Source organism: Carassius auratus, unplaced genomic scaffold, assembly GCF_003368295.1.
Source record: "Carassius auratus strain Wakin unplaced genomic scaffold, ASM336829v1 scaf_tig00216794, whole genome shotgun sequence".
In the NCBI taxonomy this organism is placed as follows: domain Eukaryota; kingdom Metazoa; phylum Chordata; class Actinopteri; order Cypriniformes; family Cyprinidae; genus Carassius; species Carassius auratus.
This window is the reverse complement of record NW_020528740.1, coordinates 137688-159491: the sequence shown is the minus strand read 5'-3', so window position 1 is coordinate 159491 and position 21804 is coordinate 137688. Positions and strand designations below refer to the sequence as shown.

The 21804-nt window shown below is 37.4% G+C and overlaps 2 protein-coding genes across 2 annotated transcripts; one reads left to right on the top strand and one right to left on the bottom strand.

Annotated features, from left to right (window-relative positions):
• Window positions 1-774: 774 nt before the first annotated feature.
• engase (endo-beta-N-acetylglucosaminidase) lies at window positions 775-11786 on the bottom strand. The gene is made up of 14 exons (XM_026264012.1): window positions 11364-11786; window positions 10817-10893; window positions 10460-10661; window positions 10223-10371; window positions 7553-7707; window positions 7326-7474; window positions 7046-7217; window positions 6718-6821; window positions 6485-6596; window positions 5751-5935; window positions 5535-5677; window positions 5342-5441; window positions 4944-5055; window positions 775-3147 (listed from the first exon to the last, which is right to left on the bottom strand). Exons 1-14 carry the CDS (start codon window positions 11471-11473, stop codon window positions 2737-2739), a joined length of 2181 nt encoding a protein of 726 aa, XP_026119797.1. The 5' UTR covers window positions 11474-11786; the 3' UTR covers window positions 775-2736.
• Window positions 11787-16411: 4625 nt separating this feature from the next.
• On the top strand, window positions 16412-21759 carry LOC113098977 (monocarboxylate transporter 4). Its single transcript, XM_026264023.1, has 5 exons — window positions 16412-16630; window positions 17746-17982; window positions 18360-18503; window positions 18579-19373; window positions 20090-21759. Exons 2-5 carry the CDS (start codon window positions 17760-17762, stop codon window positions 20425-20427), a joined length of 1500 nt encoding a protein of 499 aa, XP_026119808.1. The 5' UTR covers window positions 16412-16630; window positions 17746-17759; the 3' UTR covers window positions 20428-21759.
• Window positions 21760-21804: the final 45 nt, after the last annotated feature.

Here is a 21804-nt window from a genome sequence, read left to right as displayed (position 1 = left end):
TAGCACTTAAAATTGCTTTTACTATAATAAAGGATATATGTGACCCTAGACGTCAAAACTTGTCTTGTAGCACAGGTATATTTGTAGCAATAGCCAACAATGCACTGTATGGGTCAAAATTATTGATTTTTCTTTTATGCCAAAAACCATTAGGATATTAAGTAAGGATATTTTGTACATTTCCAACCATAAATATATCAAACCTTATTTTTTAACCTGTTAATTGTCACCCCGTCCCGTATACGGGACGCCTACTTTGACTATACTATATAACAATCTAATCTAATCTAATCTTGACAAACTATATATCGTTGGAAAGGTCTAAGACTCCCAAAGATATATTTTACCAATATTTTTTGTTAAAAATGATGTAGGAAAAGTAATAGATGAATTTATGACAAGAGTGCACCCTCAGAAATCTACATTACAAAAGGAGCTTTGACCTTTGTTTAAAAAAAAGACTTCCTCGTTGCCTTTTTCTCGATCACATTTTAGAAATCATCAGAAGTTATATATCACTTGAAAACATAAAATCTCAAAATTCATCCTTCAAAATCCATTTTAAAATCAGACATTGCATTACCATGTAAATGGTACATCAAAATCATGTTACAAAATGTTTTCAGTCATGAATTATAAAAATTTTGTATCAAGCACATTCTATCTTCAAAAACGTGAGTGACAATTAACAGGTTAATATGCATTGCTAAGAAATTAATTTGGACAAATTTTAAGCCAATTTTCTCAATATTTTTATTTTTTTGCACCCTCAGATTCCAGATTCCCAAATAGTATTTCAACCAAATATTGTCATATCCTTACAAACCATACATTAATGGAAATATTTTTTATTCTGCTTTTTTTTTTTATTCACACTTAGGTCACATATGAGAATAATATTGCATATAGTGCAAATTTGATTTGCTGCCTCTTCAATTAAGTTTTCAGTCATTTACGAAATACGGAATACATATTTTGCACCAACACATCACACATTTGGGTCAAAATCACTAAAAAGTGCCTTTGGTGTCCTTATCAGAAACACTCAGTCGTCGTGAACATAATACAATATAATGCAATTCTTAAATATGAAAATTTGCCAAACATTTGCACACATAACTACAACTACAGACTCTTGAAATTTATTTTTCTCATTTTATACCTTTTCTTTGATTAGATGTATGTGACTTTGGCATGTCCCTCACGCAGCTCATCTAACTTCACTGAGTGTAAAAAGTGGTTAAATAACACAATATTAAAAATTATTTTTTAAATATTCTTTTTTCCCTCAGCCAGTTGTTAATAAAACATGTCAGATTTTTCATTTATATTCTATTTTCATAATATTAAGCATTTTGCACATGTCCCTGATTGCTATCCACCCTGTCATGATGTTGTCAGTGCCCCTTTTAGAAACCCTCTTATCTACACAGTGAAATCTCCACATCCATTTATCCTTTCTTCACCGGAGGTTAAAACATCTGCTGCAAGTACACCAAGTATCTACATTATATTTCCTCATTTTCATCATATTGTGTTTGAAGCTGCATGTTGTCAAGCTTTACATGTCCACCCTAGTAAAATATTAATTTACATAAAAGTTTTTCAGAAATTCAAAATATAAATTTTAGGCGGTACATATTCAACTTCAACAATGAAACACTTTGCTGACTGAAGGTACACCATGTGTTTATTAAATGCGAAGCAAAAATGTCCACCCTGTCTCAAAGCCTTCCATGACGGGGGACATGTGCATAGTTTTTGCCAAATTCTGATAATGTTTTAATGAAGGCTATTGATTTAACATGTTAAATTGGAGTGATTAATTACGGGGGGAAAGGGTGAATTGATAAATGCACTGAATGCACCCCAGCCCAGAACTGTATGCTATGTTCCACTGCTTGCAGTTGCTTAGTGATGAACATGATGGAAAGCACTGTGATGTAGCCGATTAGAATGTGCCAAAAATTCAAGATAAGTAAGCAAAAGTGCCATTTTCCTGAATATCTGCTCGATTGCGAATGTGATATTGCATTTATACAACAGTTCAATGAACGAAAACTAAAAAATATCTGTAAATAATAATAGTTATTTTTAAACACAATACTGTCAATATTGTCTGTTTTTGTTCCATTTCTCCAGAGTGAAACTGTTGTGCATCTCTGAGCAACATAAAGCCGTGTTTCGTTAATGAATTAATCCGGGTTTTAACTAATCTAGCGAGTGGCTTTAGTTTCGAAATTTAGAGTATGATTTCATTTTTTATTACTATCAGAATTGAATATTACATTTTTATTCATTAACACTTAAAACCCATTAATCTCATAGCTTTATTTATGCAATTCTAAGTGCAGTGTATACAGTCTGTGGAAATTACAATTATTTAATATATATATATAATGATTTAATTTGATTTGGGAACAGCCCAATAGTGTCTTACAATTCTAATTTAAATCGATTGAAATGCAAGAATTTTACAAAATGTCATGCATACCTGCATGAATATACTCTACTTTAAATTTGTCCATGACAGACTGGACACATTTTGTAGTTTACTAGAAACTGCAGTCTTTTTTTTTTAAAAAAGTGCAGGAGCTTGACCAATATGCATTTCTAACAGCCTACAGTCTCCTTAATAAAAAAAAAATATGTATTTCTATTTTGGAAATAGTGAAGTCTCAAAGGCAGTTTATAGTGATGTTGACCCATTTATTAAGGCACTTGATCAATAAGGTTTCAGACTGAAGGGTTGTGTGAGGAGCTGGCGCTGTAGCTGAGTGTGCGGCGGCCCCACTGAGCCTCAGGCACTCTGAATCCCTCTCTGCTCACGGGCTCCACCACTAGCTCTATGAGACCCGGAGCGGCAGGCACCTCCAGCTCCACCACACGGTACAGGGTAGAGTAAGACCTGCCAATCAGAGTCAGTGGACCAGGGGGAATGCGAGGGTCAGGACCACGGAGATGCCTCCAGTGAATCCGGAAATGGCGGACCTGCTGGATGGGGTATTGCCAGCGTAACGTGGCATTCAGAAGTACCTTGAGTGTGTGACCGTCTCCATTCGAAGTAGCTGTGTGCCACACCACATCATTCACACAGATGCCTTCCACAGACTGCAGGGGTGCTTGAAGACTCTCTGCATCCAACAGCTGTGCAAAAAAAAACAGAAACGGATCATTTAGCTACTCCCAACTTTATATGTGCACTCATCAATTAGGGATTAAATACTTCTTTTTTTTTCAGCAAGGTTGAATTTCTTAAAGGTGACAGTAAAAACTAATTGTAATAATATTTCACATTATTGCTCTTTTACTGTATTTTTGATCAAATAAATACAGCCTAGGTAGGCCAGCATAAGAGACTTCTTTCACAGACATCAAAACATCCTACAGACCCCAAAATTTTTTTATGGTAGTGTACTATGTTAAGTCAGGATGTCAATTTGTAGGACAACCTGGAAGGCGATTATGCAACTTACTGTATATTTTTTAAGAAATTTCTATATTCACATATGATGTACAGTGCCTTTAAGTGTTCCTACCCCTTCATTTTTTTCACATTTTGCTATGTTGTTGCCTGATGTTAAACTGCCTTAAATTCCTTTTTTCCACATCAATCTACACTCGATACACCATAATGACAAAGCAAAAAACAGGTTTTTAACATCTTTGCAAATGTATTAAAAATAAAAAAACTTAAAATAATTTCTAAATTCCATTGCTAGTAATCATATACTTATCTCATACAGTTAAAAAATTAGCTTGGGAGCTTTCATATTGCTTATAGATGTTACTACACTTCAAGTGAAGTTAACCTGTGGCAAATTCAATTGCATATCAGAGCAAAAACCAAAGTCAAAAGAACTAAGCCCGTAGAGCTCAGAAAGAGGTTTGTGTCAAGCCACACATCTGGGAAATCTCAGAAAAAAAAATCTGCTTCACTGAAGGTTCACAGAAGCATGTTCTCTGTCTCTGTTACCCTTAATGGAAGAAGTTTGAAACCAGGAGGGGGAAAAAAATAAAAGCACCTAAAGGACCATCAGACTCTGTGAAACAAGATTCTCTGGTCGGATGAACCTGATGAAACCAGCTCTGCTCATCACCTACACAGTACCATCCCAAAAGTAAAGTGTGCTTGCAGCAGCCTCGTGCTGTGGGGCTGTTTTTCATTGACAGGGACTGAGGGACTCGTCAGAGTAGAAGAAAAGATGATGCACCAAAATATTGAGATTGAGCCTTACTGAAAACCCAGACCAGAGCATTCAGAACCTCAGACTGGGCAGAAGGAACATCTTCCAACAGGACAATGACCCTAAACACACAGCAAGAGTGGCTTACAGACAACTCTGTGGATGTCCTTGAGTGGCCCAGCCAGACCTGGAAATGTGTGTCTGCCCCCATCCAACCTGACAGAGCTTGAGAGGTGGAGAGAGGATGGAGAACAATGGCTGATAATTGCCAAATTCTGATGTGCAAGGCTTGTCATATTATACCCAAGAGGATTTGACACTGTAAAGGTGTTTCAGCTAAATATTTAGCTATGCAATGTACTTATTTCAGTTATTTTATTTTTATATATATTTATGAAGTTGTGACAATTCTGTTTTTGCTTTGTCATTATGGTTGTATGGAGTGTAGAGTGATGTGGGGGGGGGGGGGGTCATTCAAAGCAGTTTAACAAAAGGCTGCAATATAACCGAATGTAGGGGTATGAATACTTTTTATAGGCACTGTGTTAAAGTCTTAATATTCCTGTCAAACCAAACAGAAAAGTTCATGTATTAAATGTGTGCTGCTCATTCCCATATTTTTATATTTTTACATTTTGTATTGTCTGTCCATTTTTTTAAAATACCAATTTAAAAGCATTATTAGAAGTAGTCTTTAGTAAAAAAAATTTCATCCATTCATATAGAAGACATTTGTAGTGTACAGGTGTCTCTCACCATAATCTCTCCAATCCTGCAGTTAAAGGAAACATCTTCATCGCCCTCATCTCGGGAAACACGAATACAAACGTCTCGCAATGAGCAGCCAACCATTTTCAACAGGAAACACCTATGCATAGAACCACATCCAGTTTGATTAGAGAAGGTATTACATATATCTGGTATGCCCAAAAATATTTCAACTTGAGCAGGGGGCAGGGGTCAGCAACCTATGGCATGCAGGCTTTTGAATAATCATTAGCTTGTGAACAATAGCGAAGAGTTGAACATGAATTCTGACATAAATTTCCAGGTAATTGTTCCTCATTGTCACACTTGCTCATTTTTCAGTTAAACGTATAGGGACCTTTAAAAATGCTTATATATCATAAACATATAATTTTTTAGCCTCTCACCTGGCAGTCCAGCCATCCAAAGTCCACCGGCCACAATTCTGTGCAAACTGCTCAACCAACTGGTTGTCCGCCTCTAATGCTTCTGGAAAGACACTGCTAGCTAAACACACAGCAGATTCAGCAGATTTAAATGTGACCGCTTCAGACTGAGACTCGAAGAAATCTAAAGAACAAGGCCTGTAAGACCACTCACATGCGATTTCTTCCGTCCCACTGAATGTGCACAGAGGACCATCTATCGTTTTGAGCTCCAGGGATATCTTCACCCCCACTTGTGGCTTGTAGACAAAAGAAACAAATGTCTTGGGGGCCAAGGGAATATGGAGAGAAAATATCCTACAAAGGGGAAGAAAGAAGGTGTTTGGTCTAAGATTTTTTTGACCTCCAGTGTAAACAAAACCTCCAGTACCTTGCACAGACTTCAGAAAGTCCCGATGGAATCATGCCCTCCACCATCAGAGAGCTGCCTCCGATCCAAGCGTCCTCGGAGCAGCCACGGGTTCTCAGCCAGCCGCCATTGGCCATGCTCTCAGAGAGATACAGAGGCTGGATCTCCTGAGCATGCAGATTAAACCAGCTTCTCTTCATCTCCACCTACATCAAACCAAAAAAAAAAACAAGAAATGACCAGGGATGCATCAATATTTGAAAATGGCCGATAAGTAAATCCAATACTAGTTTGTCTAAATGAATTCAAAATAAAACACTAAAAACTCAAATTGATCGTCTTAAATGCAAGTGAATTGAGGCATTATGAATTACAATATGAGAATGTATATTCATTCTAAAAATTACATTTAACATGACACTTATGGGTGGATGAAGGAAACGGTAATCTAAATGTAAAAATAGACGTGAACAATTAAATATCCAATGTAGATTGATACAGATACATTAAATCATCTATAACTGTGGCTGGAACTGGAACTATAAGTGTAGCACTCATGTTTTCATGAATATTAGAGAAATCTAAATAAGCCATAACTTAAGACTGCTTGCTTCGGAGGGTCTAGAAATAACGTAAAAATACTTCACATCTTTAGAAACCATGAATACATTTTATTTCATTGGGCTCTTACATTTTGTTAGTGAATTGTTCAAACTGAATATGATGAGTCAGACAGGTGTTTAAGTGCAGCGTACCTGTCCCCTCCAGTACATGCTCTTCCCGAAGCCCTGACAGAATGAGGAGATGAATGGAAGACTGGACGAGGGCCGGTGGATATAAACGAAATCAGACAGCAAATTCCAAAATCTGAAATGAGGATTAGAAAATACATTGGTGACAGGACGTTTGCTTGGGTGTGTGTGCTTACAAACACTTTAAATGTGAGCAAACAGTGAGCAAAATATGAGCAGTCCGAGTGGGAAATTACTTATCCTGGTTCTGGCGGAAATCTGCCTTTTCATGGCATTCATACACCCACCCAGGAGCAAATATGGCTGTTGAAAACTCATACTTCCGAATCAGCTCCAGAGCCTAATAAGAAAACAAAAAGAGGCTTGTACTCAGTCAAAAACCAATGAGATATAGTACTGTTTTTTATTCAGCAAGGATGCATTAAATGAATCAAAAGTGACAGTAAAGACATTTATAATTTAACAAAAGATTTCAGTTTCAAATAAATGCATTTGAACTTTCCCAGAATTCTGAATGGTAGTGACCACATATTGAAATTATTCTCTAACTAAACATTCACTAACCTTATTGGTCTCAAATTTCCCCCCGACCACCTTCCCTCTCGCAAACACATCAACTCCAACATAGATGTCAGCAAAGCGGCCCTGTGCCCCAGAGTAGGACTTCATCCACTCCAGACTCTGCTCTGTCCAGTTGTAGTTAGTGAATATTCCATCGCAGGCATCAAAAAACATTCTGAAAGGAGGACAAAAGGAAGCTGATGGCATAAGTTGCACAATATCTACCGCATAAATCTCACAGATCTGATCTGCCCCTCTATAATCCCTCAAGACCATCACTTGCCTGTTGTCGTCATTGAGCTCATTCTGCCACTGAAGCGAGCCGTTTTTCAGCACGCTGTCGTACCAGATCACCACACTGCCTGGAACGCGCTCATGCATCTGGTCTGTGAGGTAGCGCAGAAAAGGGCCAGTGTTCTTCACCGCAGTCTCCTGAGGAGTGAGTGAAATTTGGGGTAATTTACCACACATTATATCCTCTATATAATCAGATGTGTCTTGGTTACTCACACTCAGCCCATTTTCTATGTTAATGAGCCAGCCGTCAAAGCCGTAGCAGTGGGAAATCTGAACCAACTTATCGGCAGCTGCACGGTAACTCTCCTCATCTGCAAGGAAGGCCTCACATATCTTCTCTCCATCGGTCCACTCTGTGATGAATGTGCCTTAGAGGGGAACAGGACTACTTTAATACATCAATTCTGGTTTCACTTGTGTGTAGAAGTGCTGAGGTTGATTACAGGAATGTAACAAACACGATTCCAAAAAAGTTGGGACACTGTACAAATTGTGAGTAAAAAAGGAATGGAATAATTTACAAATCTCATAAACTCGTATTTTATTCACAATTGAATATATATAACATATCAAATGTTGAAAGTGAGACATTTTGAAATGTCATGCCAAATATTAGCTCCTTTTGGATTTCCATGAGAGCTACACATTCCAAAAAAGTTGTGACAGGTATCAATTAAAGACTGGAAAAGTTAAATGTACATATGAGGAACAGCTGGAGGTCCAATTTGCAACTTATTAGGTCAATTGGCAATATAATTGGGTATAAAAAGAGCCTCTCAGACTGGCAGTGTCTCTCAGAAGTCAAGATGGGCAGAGGATCACCAATTCCCCCAATGCTGCGGCGAAAAATAGTGGAGCAATATCAGAAAGGAGTTTTCTCAGAAAAAATTACAAAGAGTTTGAAGTTCTCTTCATCTACAGTGCAAAATATCATCCAAAGATTCAGAGAACCTGGAACAATCTCTGTGCGTTAGGGTCAAGGCCGGAAAACCATACTGTATGCCCATGATCTTCAGGCCCCTAGATGGCACTGCATCACATACAGGAATCCTACTGTAATGGAAATCACAACATGGGCTCAGGAATACTTCCAGAAAACATTGTCAGTGGAACACAATCCACCGTGCCATTCGTCCGTTGTCGGCTAAAACTCTATATGTCAAAAAAGAAGCCATATCTAAACATGATCCAGAAGCACAGGTGTTTTCTCTGGGCCAAGACTCATTTAAAATGGACTGTGGCAAAGTGGAAAACTGTTCTGTGGTCAGACGAATCAAAATTTGAAGTTCTTTTTGGAAAACTGGGACGCCATGTCATCCAGACTAAAGAGGACAAGGACAACCCAAGTTGTTATCAGCGCTCAGTTCAGAAGCCTGCATCTCTGATGATATGGGGTTGCATGAGTGTGTGTGGCATGGGAAGCTTACACATCTGGAAATGCACCATCAATGCTGAAAGGTATATCCAAGTTCTAGAACAACATATGCTCCCATCCAGACGTCGTCTCTTTCAGGGAAGACCTTGCATCTTCCAACATGACAGTGCCAGACCACATACTGCATCAATTACAACAGCATAGCTGCGTAGAAGAAGAATCTGGGTACTGAAATGGCCAGCCTGCAGTCCAGATCTTTCACCCATAGAAAGCATTTGGCGAATCATTAAGAGGAAGATACGACAAAGAAGACCTAAGACAGCTGAGCAACTACTGTAGAGGCCTGTATTAGACAAAAATGGGACAACATTCCTGTTCCTAAACTTGAGCAACTTGTCTCCTCAGACCTCAGACGTTTGCGGACTGTTATAAAATGAAGAGGGGATGCCACACATGGCCTTGTCCCAACTTTTTTGAGATGTGTTGATGCCAGTTTAAACATTTGCTATGTTATCTATGTTGTATTCTGAATAAAATATTGAAATTTGAAACTTCCACATCATTGCATTCTGTTTTTATTCCCAATTTGTACAACTATACAACTACAACTATACATTTATATCCAAAGTGTCTATATGACTTGTGTGATATATTATGACTCTTCAAAAGGCTCTTTGTATAAAGCAGGCTGAAATTTGAGTGACTATATATATATTTTAGTTTTTATTTTTTTCCATAAAGGACCTATCACAAGCTCAAGGTCATATGGCTTCAGAACACTTTTAATATAGAAAGCAATTTATATGGATTACGTTTATGATGCTTTTTTGTCCTGATGGACGTCACCTGCTGTCTATTGTATGGAAAAGAGCAGCTTGGACACTCTGCTAAATTTCTCCTTTTGTGTTTCACAGAAGAAAGAACAAACATGGTTTGGAACAATATCAGGTTGAGGTAATGTTGACAAAATTGTTATTTTGGGGTGAATTACCCTTGTGAAAAAGAAATCAGCACAATTATATTGAATGAACCCTTGTAGCGTAATTCAAATCCTGAAAATATCTTTTTTAGTGCTTTCAAATGATTAGTCTCATCCAAAATAAAAGTTTTTTTTTTTTTTTTTTTTTTTTACATAATGTGTGTGTGAACTGTATATATTTATTATGCACTTTTAAGAAAAAAAATTTACTTTGTAACAATGTCAGTACGTTTTTCTTAAAATTTTTTTTTTTGTCATTTAAAGTACACTTAACTTGATGTGGTAACCATGTACTTTAGTATGTTGGATATGTTATTCAGTACTACATTTCAAACTAATTTAATCTGAAATATAACAATATGCAAATAAAATATAATAATAGGCAAACAATATGCATTTTAGTGTCAGGAAAAAAATACCTTCAGTTTACACTTTTATAATATATAGTATTTCTGTGCTACAGCATACTTCTTTCTTACAAGGATCTTCTTTTTACAGCAAGTCCTTAAAATCCCACCAAGAGCCTCACCTATAGAGAGCACTCCATGCTTATGTGCTGCGTTCGTCCAAACCGCAGGAGGAATGGTGACCATCTGATGACTGAAGTAGTTGAAGATGTCAATATACTCCCAGTGATAGAAGACATATGGCATCTCCACCTCTGCACCTTGAATGAACCTCAGCAGAGAAGAGAAGACAGGACCATGAAAATAACTAATGAAACGGCCATAACACGCTTGAAAATCAGTTAACCTCAGAGTTGTACCTGTCCTCCAAGTAGCCACCCATCATGTCATGGGACACCAATGTGCGTCTGGGGCAGCTGTGCAGTGGAGGATACCTGCTAGCCAAAGGCACAGTGGCCACATTAAAAGGACTTGCTTCATTGCGTTTCCACGATAATAATTCATCAAGAGACTTCAGACTGCAGCTGATGGGCTCAGTCGTGTCAGGATCATAGTGGACTGCTGTTAGATCACACACAAAAATACTTTAAAGAGTCAGTACTCTTTATAAAAAAAAAAAAAAAAATATATATATATATATATATATATATATATATATATATATATATATATAAAATAAAATAAAAAGATTAAGATGCCGATTTTATGATCAGTACCTGGCAAACTAGATGGCTCGTAAGTTATGACTTCATGAACACTTTGATCACTTGGCTGACTGAGGCAAGACTCAGAGCTGAATAAACAAACATTACATTAAACATTTGTGACCCTGGAGAACAAAACCAGTCAGAAGTATCACGGGTAACGTTATATTTGTAGCAATAGCCAACAATACATTGTATGGGCCAAAATTATGGATTTTCTTTCATGCCAAAAATAATTAGTAAATTAAGTAAAGATCATATTCCATTAAGATATTTTGTACATTTCCTACAGTAAATATATAAAAACGTATCTTTTGATTAGTAATATGCATTGCTAAGGACTTCATTTTAACTTTAAATGCTATTTTTCTGTCCTACCAAACCATACATCAATGGAAAGCGTATTCATTCAGCTTCCAGACAATGTTTAAATCTCGATTTCGAAAAAGATTTGACCCTTGTGAGTGGTTTTGTGGTCCAGGGTCGCATTTAAGTTGTAAGGGTAATAAAAGAGTAAAGTTACATAGCATGCAGATACATCAAAGCCAAGTTAACTCACCTGTTCTCTTCAATTTTACCAATCTTACTTGTACTACTGCTTGTAGTTTCTTCACTTTTTCGTTTGCGGTATGTCATGTTATCTTTCTCTTTTGTAGAAACACTTTCCATTTACAAATGTCAACGGATAGCAAGTTTCCAGATAAAACAGTAATTTCTAGCAGCCGTGAGACTTTCTTTCTGTTTTAGAAACAGAAAGAACGAGCAGCTTCCGCCTGTGCGCTGATTGGCTGAAAGAGCGGCAGCACGTCATCCTGCACGACGGTGTTGCTATAAAGCTTCACTAGAGGGCAGAAGAGTAGACCTTTAAAATGACTGTACAAAAACAACAGAGGCGACAGGTCATTACTTTACCCGGATGGGATATTATGAAATTAAACTGCCCGTTTTAAAATGTATTTCAAAACGTTCTTTTGTGGTGGAGCAGGACCTGCAAGGAAAGGTGAAAAAGAGGGAAACTCCTGAAACAAAAGAATAATCTAATGACTTTTTGTATTGTGTATTTTTGTAGGACATGAACATGTCTGTAGACTGGTGTGTGCACTGAGGATGGAGAAGACCACAGCATCATCCTGGAAATGATCGAGAGTCACAGATGAGATGCTCCATCACTCCAGCTATTACTGTCTCATCAGGACCAGATGCTGCTCTGGTGTCTTCATCCTTAGTGACCCCAGAGCCAGTGAGAGCATCTAGAGAAAGACCACAAGACACTGAGGATGTGATTTTGGTAATGTTTGTTCAGCTGGTTAATGTTTAAACAATGAAGGCTGACTTTCAGAAGCTTCAAAAGCATCATCAAAAAATGTGATGGAGCTTTTATCTGAAGTGATTGACAGTGCTCTTATTACAGGGGCCTACAATCCCCTGATCAACCTGGAGAAGAGAGCCTTGCTCAAGGACACACTGGTGTTCCTGTGGCTCAAGTGGTAGAGCATTGCGTTAGCAGTGCAAGGTTGTGGGTTCGAATACCAGGGAACACATGTTAGGTAAAAACTGTAAGTCTGAATGCACTGTAAGTCACTCCGGATAAATGTATAATTTATTTATATATTTGAACCACTTCAGTGGTTTAGCCCACTACAAAAGTAATAAATCATGTACTTTTAAACTCTGTGTAAATGTTTTTCAGGTAGTCGTGCTCATGGGGTGCAGGCACACGAAAGTTTGGAGCAGACACAGCGGTCAGATTATCCTGCACGTGTTCCCCTGCTCTAGCTTCAAGGTTGTGTGGTTCAGAGAGCCGTCATCATGGTCTTCCTCATCCTGTTGCTCAACGAACATCCCTGTTGAGAAGAGTGAGATTGTGAAGTGCAGCGGCAGAACTATATCAGCTGTGTTCAGATCGCAGGAGGATGTTGGGTTCACCATCTGTAAATACATGATTGTTAGAACAATAAGTTTGAATGAAGCTTTGTATCATGTGTTGTTGACTTGTGCATGTATGCATTTATTGTGATGCTAACTTTTATACATTATTTTAATCATTTAGACATATTTTTGGTTGTCAGTAAATAAAATATAAATATTTTATCCATTAATGTATTAATTGCTTGACTGAAAATGGATGTATTCACATCGACTGCATTTATTTAACTAGTGTATATATTCATGTATAGCTGTGTCACAAAAGAAAATACATTTGGCTTCTTTTACTAAAATGTAATTTTAAGAAAAAAAAATTATATAATTATTGGTTGGCATTTATCGTTATTATTGCATGGTAAATGTTGGGGTGGGCAAAAGATGCAATTCATTATGGGGTAATGTTAATTTTCGAGTAGTAATACTTACATTTTTAGAGTATCAAATCAACAGTCTTCTCCAAAGATGAGATCTTCAAGCAGCTCATCAAAGTACCCTTTGTGCAGATATTGCAGTCGCTGTGAGGTGTTTGTGCACCTGACCCACTTTTTTATTATTATTGCCAAATTATTACATAAAAGATCATGGTAAGAGGTTGTATCTGACAATAAACAATCATAATGCCATAAAACAGTAAATAAAAAAATTATGTGTTCATAGTATGAGATGCTATAAAAGAAAAACGTTTTTCACGTAAAATTTTTTAAAAAAATATTCAAGAGATAACGATTTTGGGTTTTCTAATAAAAAACAAATGTTTTAAGGATAACACTTGAGCACATTAGTGGAGTTAAAAATATATATATATATAAAAAAAATCAACAGTATTGGCTATACTACAATCACAAAATAAAAAGGCAGCCGTTTCTGCAACGTTCTTCATTATCAAGATAATTACAAATACAATAATTAAACCTGTCACTTATATCTTTTACGTTTTTGTGCTTGTTATAACTTTGTAGGTCACATGATCAACATAGCGGATGATGTTATACAATTTGGATTCATACTTCATACATACGCATTTAGGCTGTAGAGTATAAACTCTTTTAGCGCTCCTTAAGTTAGTACTTATTGAAATTAAGTGCCTAATTAAAGGGTATGCGGTTTCGAACGCATCCCGACAAAATCTCGTTTTGAGGTCTCGCGTGGTTCTATGTGATTTGAACAACTTCAAGTTACGCCTCCTACTTCAAGTTACGCCCCCGTCTTGCAGTCTGCAGACAGACCCTTCTCGGGGATTGGGATGGGGATGGGGTGTGGTTGGTTGGTGATTAAAGTAATGCCGAAAGAGCCCATGAGTAGCGCAAATGCAAATATCAAAACTCAAAACATGTCATTTTCATTCCTAAATACATATTTTACAGTCACTGTTGTGCATGTTTATCATACACACATCTAAAAAGCTTCCTACCGTGGCCGTCCTTCACAAAACATAACATTTGTTTTATTATAGGTAAAATGCAAAATGTTTCAAAGCATTTCAGTCAAATATAATTTATGCAACACTTCAAACCTTTAACCCATGGGGGAAATCAAGCCATGGCAACAGTTTAAAAGTAGCCCAATTCTATTGAAATAAAACATAGGCTACTTTACAATTTAACAAAAACATACAGTATGCCACAAGCTACAGGAGTCAGATTTGACTAATCACGGGTTAAGAGGAGAGTTGACTGACAGACCTTGATGGAGGATTTGCTGCTCAACAGATCCTGAGCTCAGTGACAAATATCTGATCTTTCTTTACACAGAGCCCACGTGATCACAAAATCCAAAGTGAAAGAAAACAGCAAGCACTCTTTCAAAAGAGATTATATTCTCTGCATTTTGATAGTGGCCTGCTGATGCACGAAACTTGTGTGCAAAACTATTTGCATGTTTGAGAGAGTGGGCGGGACTAGACACAGTCTTCTCCAGGGGCTATACAAAAACACACACTGTAAATGGGAGCTCTAGAAAGCAAATCTTAGAAATCCCAGCATGATGCATTTTTGTGGTCCAAAAAGAGGACAACCTATCTAGAGGTTTGCCATTTTGTTGTAATGAAAACATTCAGCTCCACTCTGTTCACAACCAGAGCCATACTTTTCTTGCATGTACAAATATGACGTGAGAGCCAGTTACCCACATTATTAATGTACTATGATTTTGAACACTGGGTGAGCCCTGGTGAACAGTGAGTCTGTGGCTTCACTTTGATTTTCTGCAGGATTATTTATTGGTAGTGTTATGAGATGCATCCAGTTTCTAGCTAGAAAAAGTATTAAAATAACCAAATCTGAATTAGATAGTAGTTTAAATAGGCCACATCAGTTCATAAATATTTCACACTCTTTTGTCATTTTTATCTCATTCAGAATGTCTAAACACTTCTCATATGATCGTCCACTTGCTGCTGGCACAGTGATTCTCTTGTGTTCTTCTTCTTTCAGTAGTCGTGAGGGCCTGCAGTCGGAAAGCAGAAGGGATACTATAGGTGACATATGGAAATTTTGAAGTTTCATCTTCATTAACAGTGAGATGCAGACTTTAATGTAGCCTAGTAAAAATTCATTTTCACTCACAGCTTCAAGAGCACTGATGACATTTGCGTGTATTGTTTTTCAATTATTCTGGTATACATAAATCAATCATAGTGAAACCAATATCACTACCAATCTAATGTTTTGGTGACACATCGAATGCATATACACTTACATTAAATATACATCCATATATTTACTTGAGGTCAACTAGCAAGCATTCAAACAGAGAAACGAACCACATCTAGATTAGCTAACTTACAGGAACTCAACTTGAACGTGTCGAGTCATCCCCATCATTTCCTGTCATTCTTTTCCTTTTTCCCTCTGCATATTGTTATGCTTCTATAATAAGCCATTGAGTTTATTTACAATGATTCAAGAAAACCATTATATATTAAACTTATTTGTCCAGAAAAGATTTCAGTTTAAATTCAGATGGAATAGGCCTATGCGAAATACGCATTGAACAGCTTTTCATGGTTTGCTGGAGCCAGTCTGTGTGTTGGGCTTAATGTATTCATGAGCCACATTAGATCTGTGTGTTTGTGATTAAATGATTGTTTTACACCACAGAGCGGATCAATCCTCTGATGTCCCACAGGTTTTTACAGAGGCCAGTCCGGTTCATGCAGGATGGTTCAAAACAAACTGCAATGTTCTGCAGTGTAAAGCTACAGTGGAGCTGACCAGACCAGACCAAAACTGCTCTTTTCAAACATTAAAATTAAAGAACAAGAAAAATACATGTATGGACATGTCCAGTTAAGCCATGTCTGGTTTTTCAAACAAGCAGCTATGACTTTAGTTAACATGAATTTGACTCTGCATATGACTTCTTCAATTATTAGAAATGGCTATACGTGTTCCGGTAGCTCTCTGGCAGAGTATTGCGTTAACATTGCAAAAGGTCATGGGTTCGATTCCCACGGAACACAAATACTGGTAAATAAGAAAATGTTTAGCCTGAATGAACTGTAAGTCGCTTTGGATAAAAGCATCTGCTAAATGCATACATGTTAAATATGCATGGTAAGCTTCTCCAGAAACTCATGCACACTTTCATAGTTATATTTGAAATAACATTAGAGTTTCCTCTCACAAAACTATTTCCTGTTCTGCAACAGTATTTCACAACTAACTGAACCTCAGAACTGACCAGGTCATTTTTACACAGTTGCACAGAAAGGAAAGCTGACGTCACGTGCACGCTTAGGTGAACATGTAAACACGAGGAGAGCCGCAGACTTTACGACCCAGTTCACAGAGTCAGCCAGTCGGCTTTCTTAGTTTTTTTTACAATGCGTCTGTAATCTCATACGTGCTGCTAGAAGACTGAAGAACTTAAATCTGAAGGAGGCAGAGCATCATACTTTTAGTAAGTACCATTTACAGTTAGTTTCATATGCCGGAAGCTTATTATGGCAATTAGAGGATTTAGGTAAACATGCTGTAATGCCAAAATGACGTTAATTCGCTTCTCCAGAAGAATATCTTGGGACTAAATTTAAATATCAATTTGGTGTAATGAAGTTGAGTTGATGTAGTTTCTACTATAAATTTTAATCTGCACGTTGTTTAGTTTTAATTTAAATTATTTGCAAAAGAGCCTCTAATCACAAAAAAAGCTCTAAGATGTAGCCACCGTGAATGATAAATGATACAGAGCCTATTTATGAACTTAGAATAAATAAATAATTCCCCAAATACAAACGTAACAGGTGACTCGTAAATTCGGAATAATTACGAAACGCTCAGAAACTGATCCAACAGCCGGTATGAAAATAACACTAGGTGCAGTTTAATATAGGCAGGGTGAGCTTGGATAGTCGATTAGAGATTAATAGGGGGGATTTTAACAGTATGTGCAGATATGTGCATTTCCCCAAAATTGGCAATTTTCTTCACAAAATGTACTATGGTAAACAACTTCAATTACCAAATGTTACTATTAGTAAAGCTGTGAAAATGTGGCATTAGCTATAAAGTTATAATAAATAAATACATTTATTAATACAGTAATTGAATAAATAAATAAAAGCATGAACTGTATATATTTAAAAAATACAGACTCTTAAATCTGTATATTTTAACAAGGGAGTATAAACTAGAAAACAATCTCTTTTCACGTGATTTATCACTGTATTTAAGACGATCATAAAATGTGATAAAAGTCATAACACTATCTCTAAATTCTTTCACAAAAAAAGCCTGTTTTGGGACCATTAACATTTATTGCATAGTGACATTATTTTAATTACAGTGAAGCACATCATTGTGAATTTGGTGTGCAAATATAACCTGGGCATTTTATTAACTGCTTTGTGAGACCCATACAACTAAAGTATTACATTACAACTGCCACGGTTGCCCTCCAACTCGATTTCCTTGTCATTTGACTAAATGTGATTTCTTAAGGTCCTGAAGGCATCACAATAGACTTGCATACTACAACTTCTAATCTATTCACATGAGTGTCTCATGTCTCCACAGAGCAGTAGAGCATCATGGGTGAAGCGGCTGTGGATGATGGCACTAGTGAAGTGAAGGCCCCTGATGGTGGCTGGAGTTGGGCCGTGCTCTTCGGTTGCTTCATCATCACAGGTTTCTCCTACGCTTTTCCCAAGGCTGTCAGTGTTTTCTTCGAGGAGCTGATAAGAGAGTTCGATGTGGGCTACAGTGACACAGCCTGGATCTCCTCCATCCTGTTGGCTATGCTTTATGGCACTGGTATGTTCACCACTGCCTTTAACTGAGAATTGATTGTTTACTGTTGTCCTTTTTGCATTATTGACACACTGTTTTCCAATTTAATACTGTAAAGCTGCTTTGACCCAATCGGTGTTGTTAAAAGTGCTATATAAATAAAGGTGACTTGACCACCAAACATAGTAGTAATTCACCCAAAAATTTCTTGTTCATGGAAACAGAACGTCTGAACTGTTTTTGTCCATGTATCAAATGTCGATAGGGTCTAAAACTGCACTGGAGTAAACAATGACCGAATGTTCATTTTTGAGTAACAATCCCTTTGATGTCTTTCTAATTAGTTAAAACTGGATTCAAATAGTTCAGAAAGAATATATGCATATAATTACTCTTTGCAGGTCCGTTATGCAGCATTTTAGTGAATCAATTTGGATGCCGTCCAGTGATGTTGGTGGGTGGCCTCTTTGCATCGTTGGGAATGGTCTTGGCATCATTTGCCACAAGCATCATTCACATATACTTGTGCACAGGAGTCATTACAGGTACCTCAGCCATCTTTTACCGAAGGACTGCTGTCTTTCCAGGGACATGTAAACATTTCTATCTTCTGATTCCAGGTCTTGGAATGGCTCTGAACTTCCAGCCGTCACTCATTATGTTAAATAAATATTTCAGTGAGAAGCGGCCGCTGGCTAATGGCCTGGCCGCTACTGGGAGTCCAGTGGCTCTGTGCTGTCTGTCCCCTTTGGGGCAGGTCCTTCAGTATGAATATGGCTGGAGAGGGGGCTTCCTCATCTTGGGAGGGATCCTTCTGAACTGCTGTGCCTGTGGGGCTTTAATGAAGCCTTTGGACCCGCCAAAGACCTCAGAGACCCCTGGGATTGAAAACACACCAGATGATGGTAACAAGAAAGCAAAGCCCAAGCCCAAGCCCAAGCTGCTGGACTTCAGTGTTTTCAGTGACCTGGGCTTTGTCATTTATACAGTCGCTGCCTCCATTATGGTGCTCGGTTTGTTTGTGCCTCCAGTTTTTATGGTGAGCTATGCCAAAGAGTTGGGAAATGAAGACACAAAATCCGCCCTACTGCTTAGCATCATGGGTTTCACTGACATTTTCGCACGGCCCACATGTGGCTACATCGCTGGACTCCAGTGGGTTCGCCCTCGATGCGTTTACCTCTTCAGTATCGCTCTCATATTCAATGGCACCACAGATCTGGTGGGCTCCCTGTCTAAAGACTACACCTCTCTGGTGGTGTTCTGCATCTTCATTGGCATCTCTTATGGCATGGTGGGAGCCTTGCAGTTCGAGGTTCTCATGACTGTTGTGGGTACAGAGAAGTTCTCAAGCGCCATTGGTTTAGTTCTCCTGCTTGAAGCTACCGCTGTGCTGATTGGGCCTCCATCTGCTGGTGAGTGTTTACATTTTATTTTAAACCAAAATTATTTATACTGTGGGTTAGCTTCTTCTTAAACTAAACTAGGATGATAAATATAGAATCTTATATGTTGCTTCATATGTGAACATAGATTTTGAATGGTCTGACTGCCCAAGAACATTAAAATGAACACTTTAATCTTATGACAGACCATTTTTTCAGGTCAGAATTTCTATTGTAAAATAGATGAATTGATCAATCAAAATAAATGCACTAAAATAGGATCAAGGATGTTTTCAACTGATTAAAAGTGTCAGTAAAGAAAAATTTGCAATGTTACAAAAAATATTTAAAATATATATATTTTTTACTTTCTATTCATCAAAAAATCCTGAAAAAAACCATAATAAAAAGAAACATATCAAATATTAAGCAGCACAACTGTTTTCAACCTTGATAATAATAAGAAATGTTTCTTGAGCAGCAAATCAGTATATTAGAATGATTTCTGGTGGATCATGTGACACTGAAGACTGAAGTAAAGGCTGCTGAAAATTCATCTTTGTGCAATAAATTAGAACATTCAGGCAACCTACCAATTAGCCAGATATATTATGTATGTTAATGCAGTTATGTATGTATTAGAGTAGATATTTTACACATCTCTCGTTAATAAACCTTGCTACACTTACTGTGATCTATTGAGAATATTTGAACGTTGTTGAAATCCTTGTTCTCACTTTGTAAAGGTCATCTTTTGGACTCCACTAAGAAGTACATGTTTGTTTTCCTGCTGGCTGGGGTTGAGGTTGTGGTGTCCGCTTTAGTGCTGGCCATATGCAACCTACTGTTCATAAAGAAGAAGCCTGAGGCACCAGAGACTGCAACAAAAAATGGAGAGACGGTGCAGGAAAAGGAAAAGAATCACTCCAGTACACCACCTATAGAGGAGCCCCACAAGGCCGATGGAAACTCAGAAAAGAAAGCCGAGGATATAATGAAGGATCCAAGGGAAGTGGAAACCGTTCTTAAAGATAAAGATGAGCAGAATAAGAACATCACCTGTAGTCCAGACACCAAACTCTGATGGAAATTTCTGCTTAACAAGAGGTTGAAAGACAGAAATAAGAGGAGATTGCAGAACTGCAGTGTTGATATGTGTCACTGTGTAGTCCGATGTGATCTCCTAATGAATATTTAATTAATACCTACACCTACACTGCACAGAGAGATTTAGACAGGCCAGTCTTAATATGTCTAACTCAAAAACACAGACACTTCTTTGACTGAAACCAACGTTACTAAGGTTAAAGGTGCTGCATGTGATTTTTGTCATGTAATTGTATGCAGATAATGATCCTACTCACTGAAATCACTGCTCTGAGATATCTCAGCGATCTCTGTGACAGTCCTAATCAGTGTTGGGGGATAACGCATTAACATGAGTTATGCAATCAGATTACTTTTTATAGAAACTAGTAAAGTATTTAATGCATTACTTTTACATTTACAAGAAAATATCTGTTACTTTTTTGAGTAAATAATGCAAGTCACTGTTTTCCTGTTTATTCACTGATATCTCGTGTCAAGAGAAATTAGGAGCAAGGTACAGTAGCACGTCCTTCAGCCTGAGGCTTATTCTTTTCTCTTTTGTTGTTTACAGTTGTTAAACATTTCTCTTTTGGTTGTTTTTTATTGGAGTAATGCAGCATTGTAACGCATTACTTTTAAAAGTACATTCACTGGTCCTTGCATCTATAAACAGTAAAAGAAAAAATGGCTCTAGACACATTTTAAGCCAATCACAACTCATTTTAAACACTTTGCAACCCTCAATCAAATTGCATGTTTACAGCAGCCATTTATGTTAAGGGGTGTTCGATTTTGACATCACCAAATGCCTTGAAAGGAAAATAAATAAATAGACTTTTATCGCTGGAGGAAATGGAGAGCTTTTAAGATGCTGATTTTTTTGTTTTTTTGCTTGTTCATCTTGGTTATGCCAAAATGGCAGATATGTAGAAAAGGGAGGCATGTCTAAAGTCTGAAAAGTTTATGCAGCGATCACAGGAACTGAAAGTCTGAGCACACTAAGGTCTGATCAAATGCATAGATATCAGCAGAGAGATGAGATATCTACAGTGTTTCCGCTTCTCACACAAAATGCACCTTCTGCTCCAACACTTCTGTTATAGTGTGTGTCCTATTTACAGAGCTCATACACTATGTACAATGCTGTTTTGTGGCCCAATGGCTTTAATAGACTTCTGATAATGCCATGATAAGTACTGTTATATTCTTCGGTATTATTCCTGATAGACAGCACACTCATTTTTAGTTACTATAGTAAAATGTATTTAATAAGTGCCATCTATCATTTATTAAGTGAACTGCAGCTGCTCTCATTCCCTCCAAAAAATAAAAGAGGTTTAGTCATTTGCTCACCCTTTATCGTTCCAAACTC

What these genes read in the sequence shown, in the direction of transcription:
- engase (XM_026264012.1), bottom strand. Translation starts at nt 11,473, where the DNA reads ATGGAAAGTGTTTCTACAAAAGAGAAAGATAACATGACATACCGCAAA. An exon ending in GCATGGAGTGCTCTCTATAG is followed by an intron (nt 7,708 to 10,222) that starts GTGAGGCTCTTG and finishes TTCCCCTCTAAG; the next exon opens with GCACATTCATCACAGAGTGG. An exon ending in GAGCTCAATGACGACAACAG is followed by an intron (nt 7,218 to 7,325) that starts GCAAGTGATGGT and finishes TCCTCCTTTCAG; the next exon opens with AATGTTTTTTGATGCCTGCG.
- LOC113098977 (XM_026264023.1), top strand. Translation starts at nt 17,760, where the DNA reads ATGGGTGAAGCGGCTGTGGATGATGGCACTAGTGAAGTGAAGGCCCCT. An exon ending in GGCTATGCTTTATGGCACTG is followed by an intron (nt 17,983 to 18,359) that starts GTATGTTCACCA and finishes TACTCTTTGCAG; the next exon opens with GTCCGTTATGCAGCATTTTA. An exon ending in GTGCACAGGAGTCATTACAG is followed by an intron (nt 18,504 to 18,578) that starts GTACCTCAGCCA and finishes TTCTGATTCCAG; the next exon opens with GTCTTGGAATGGCTCTGAAC.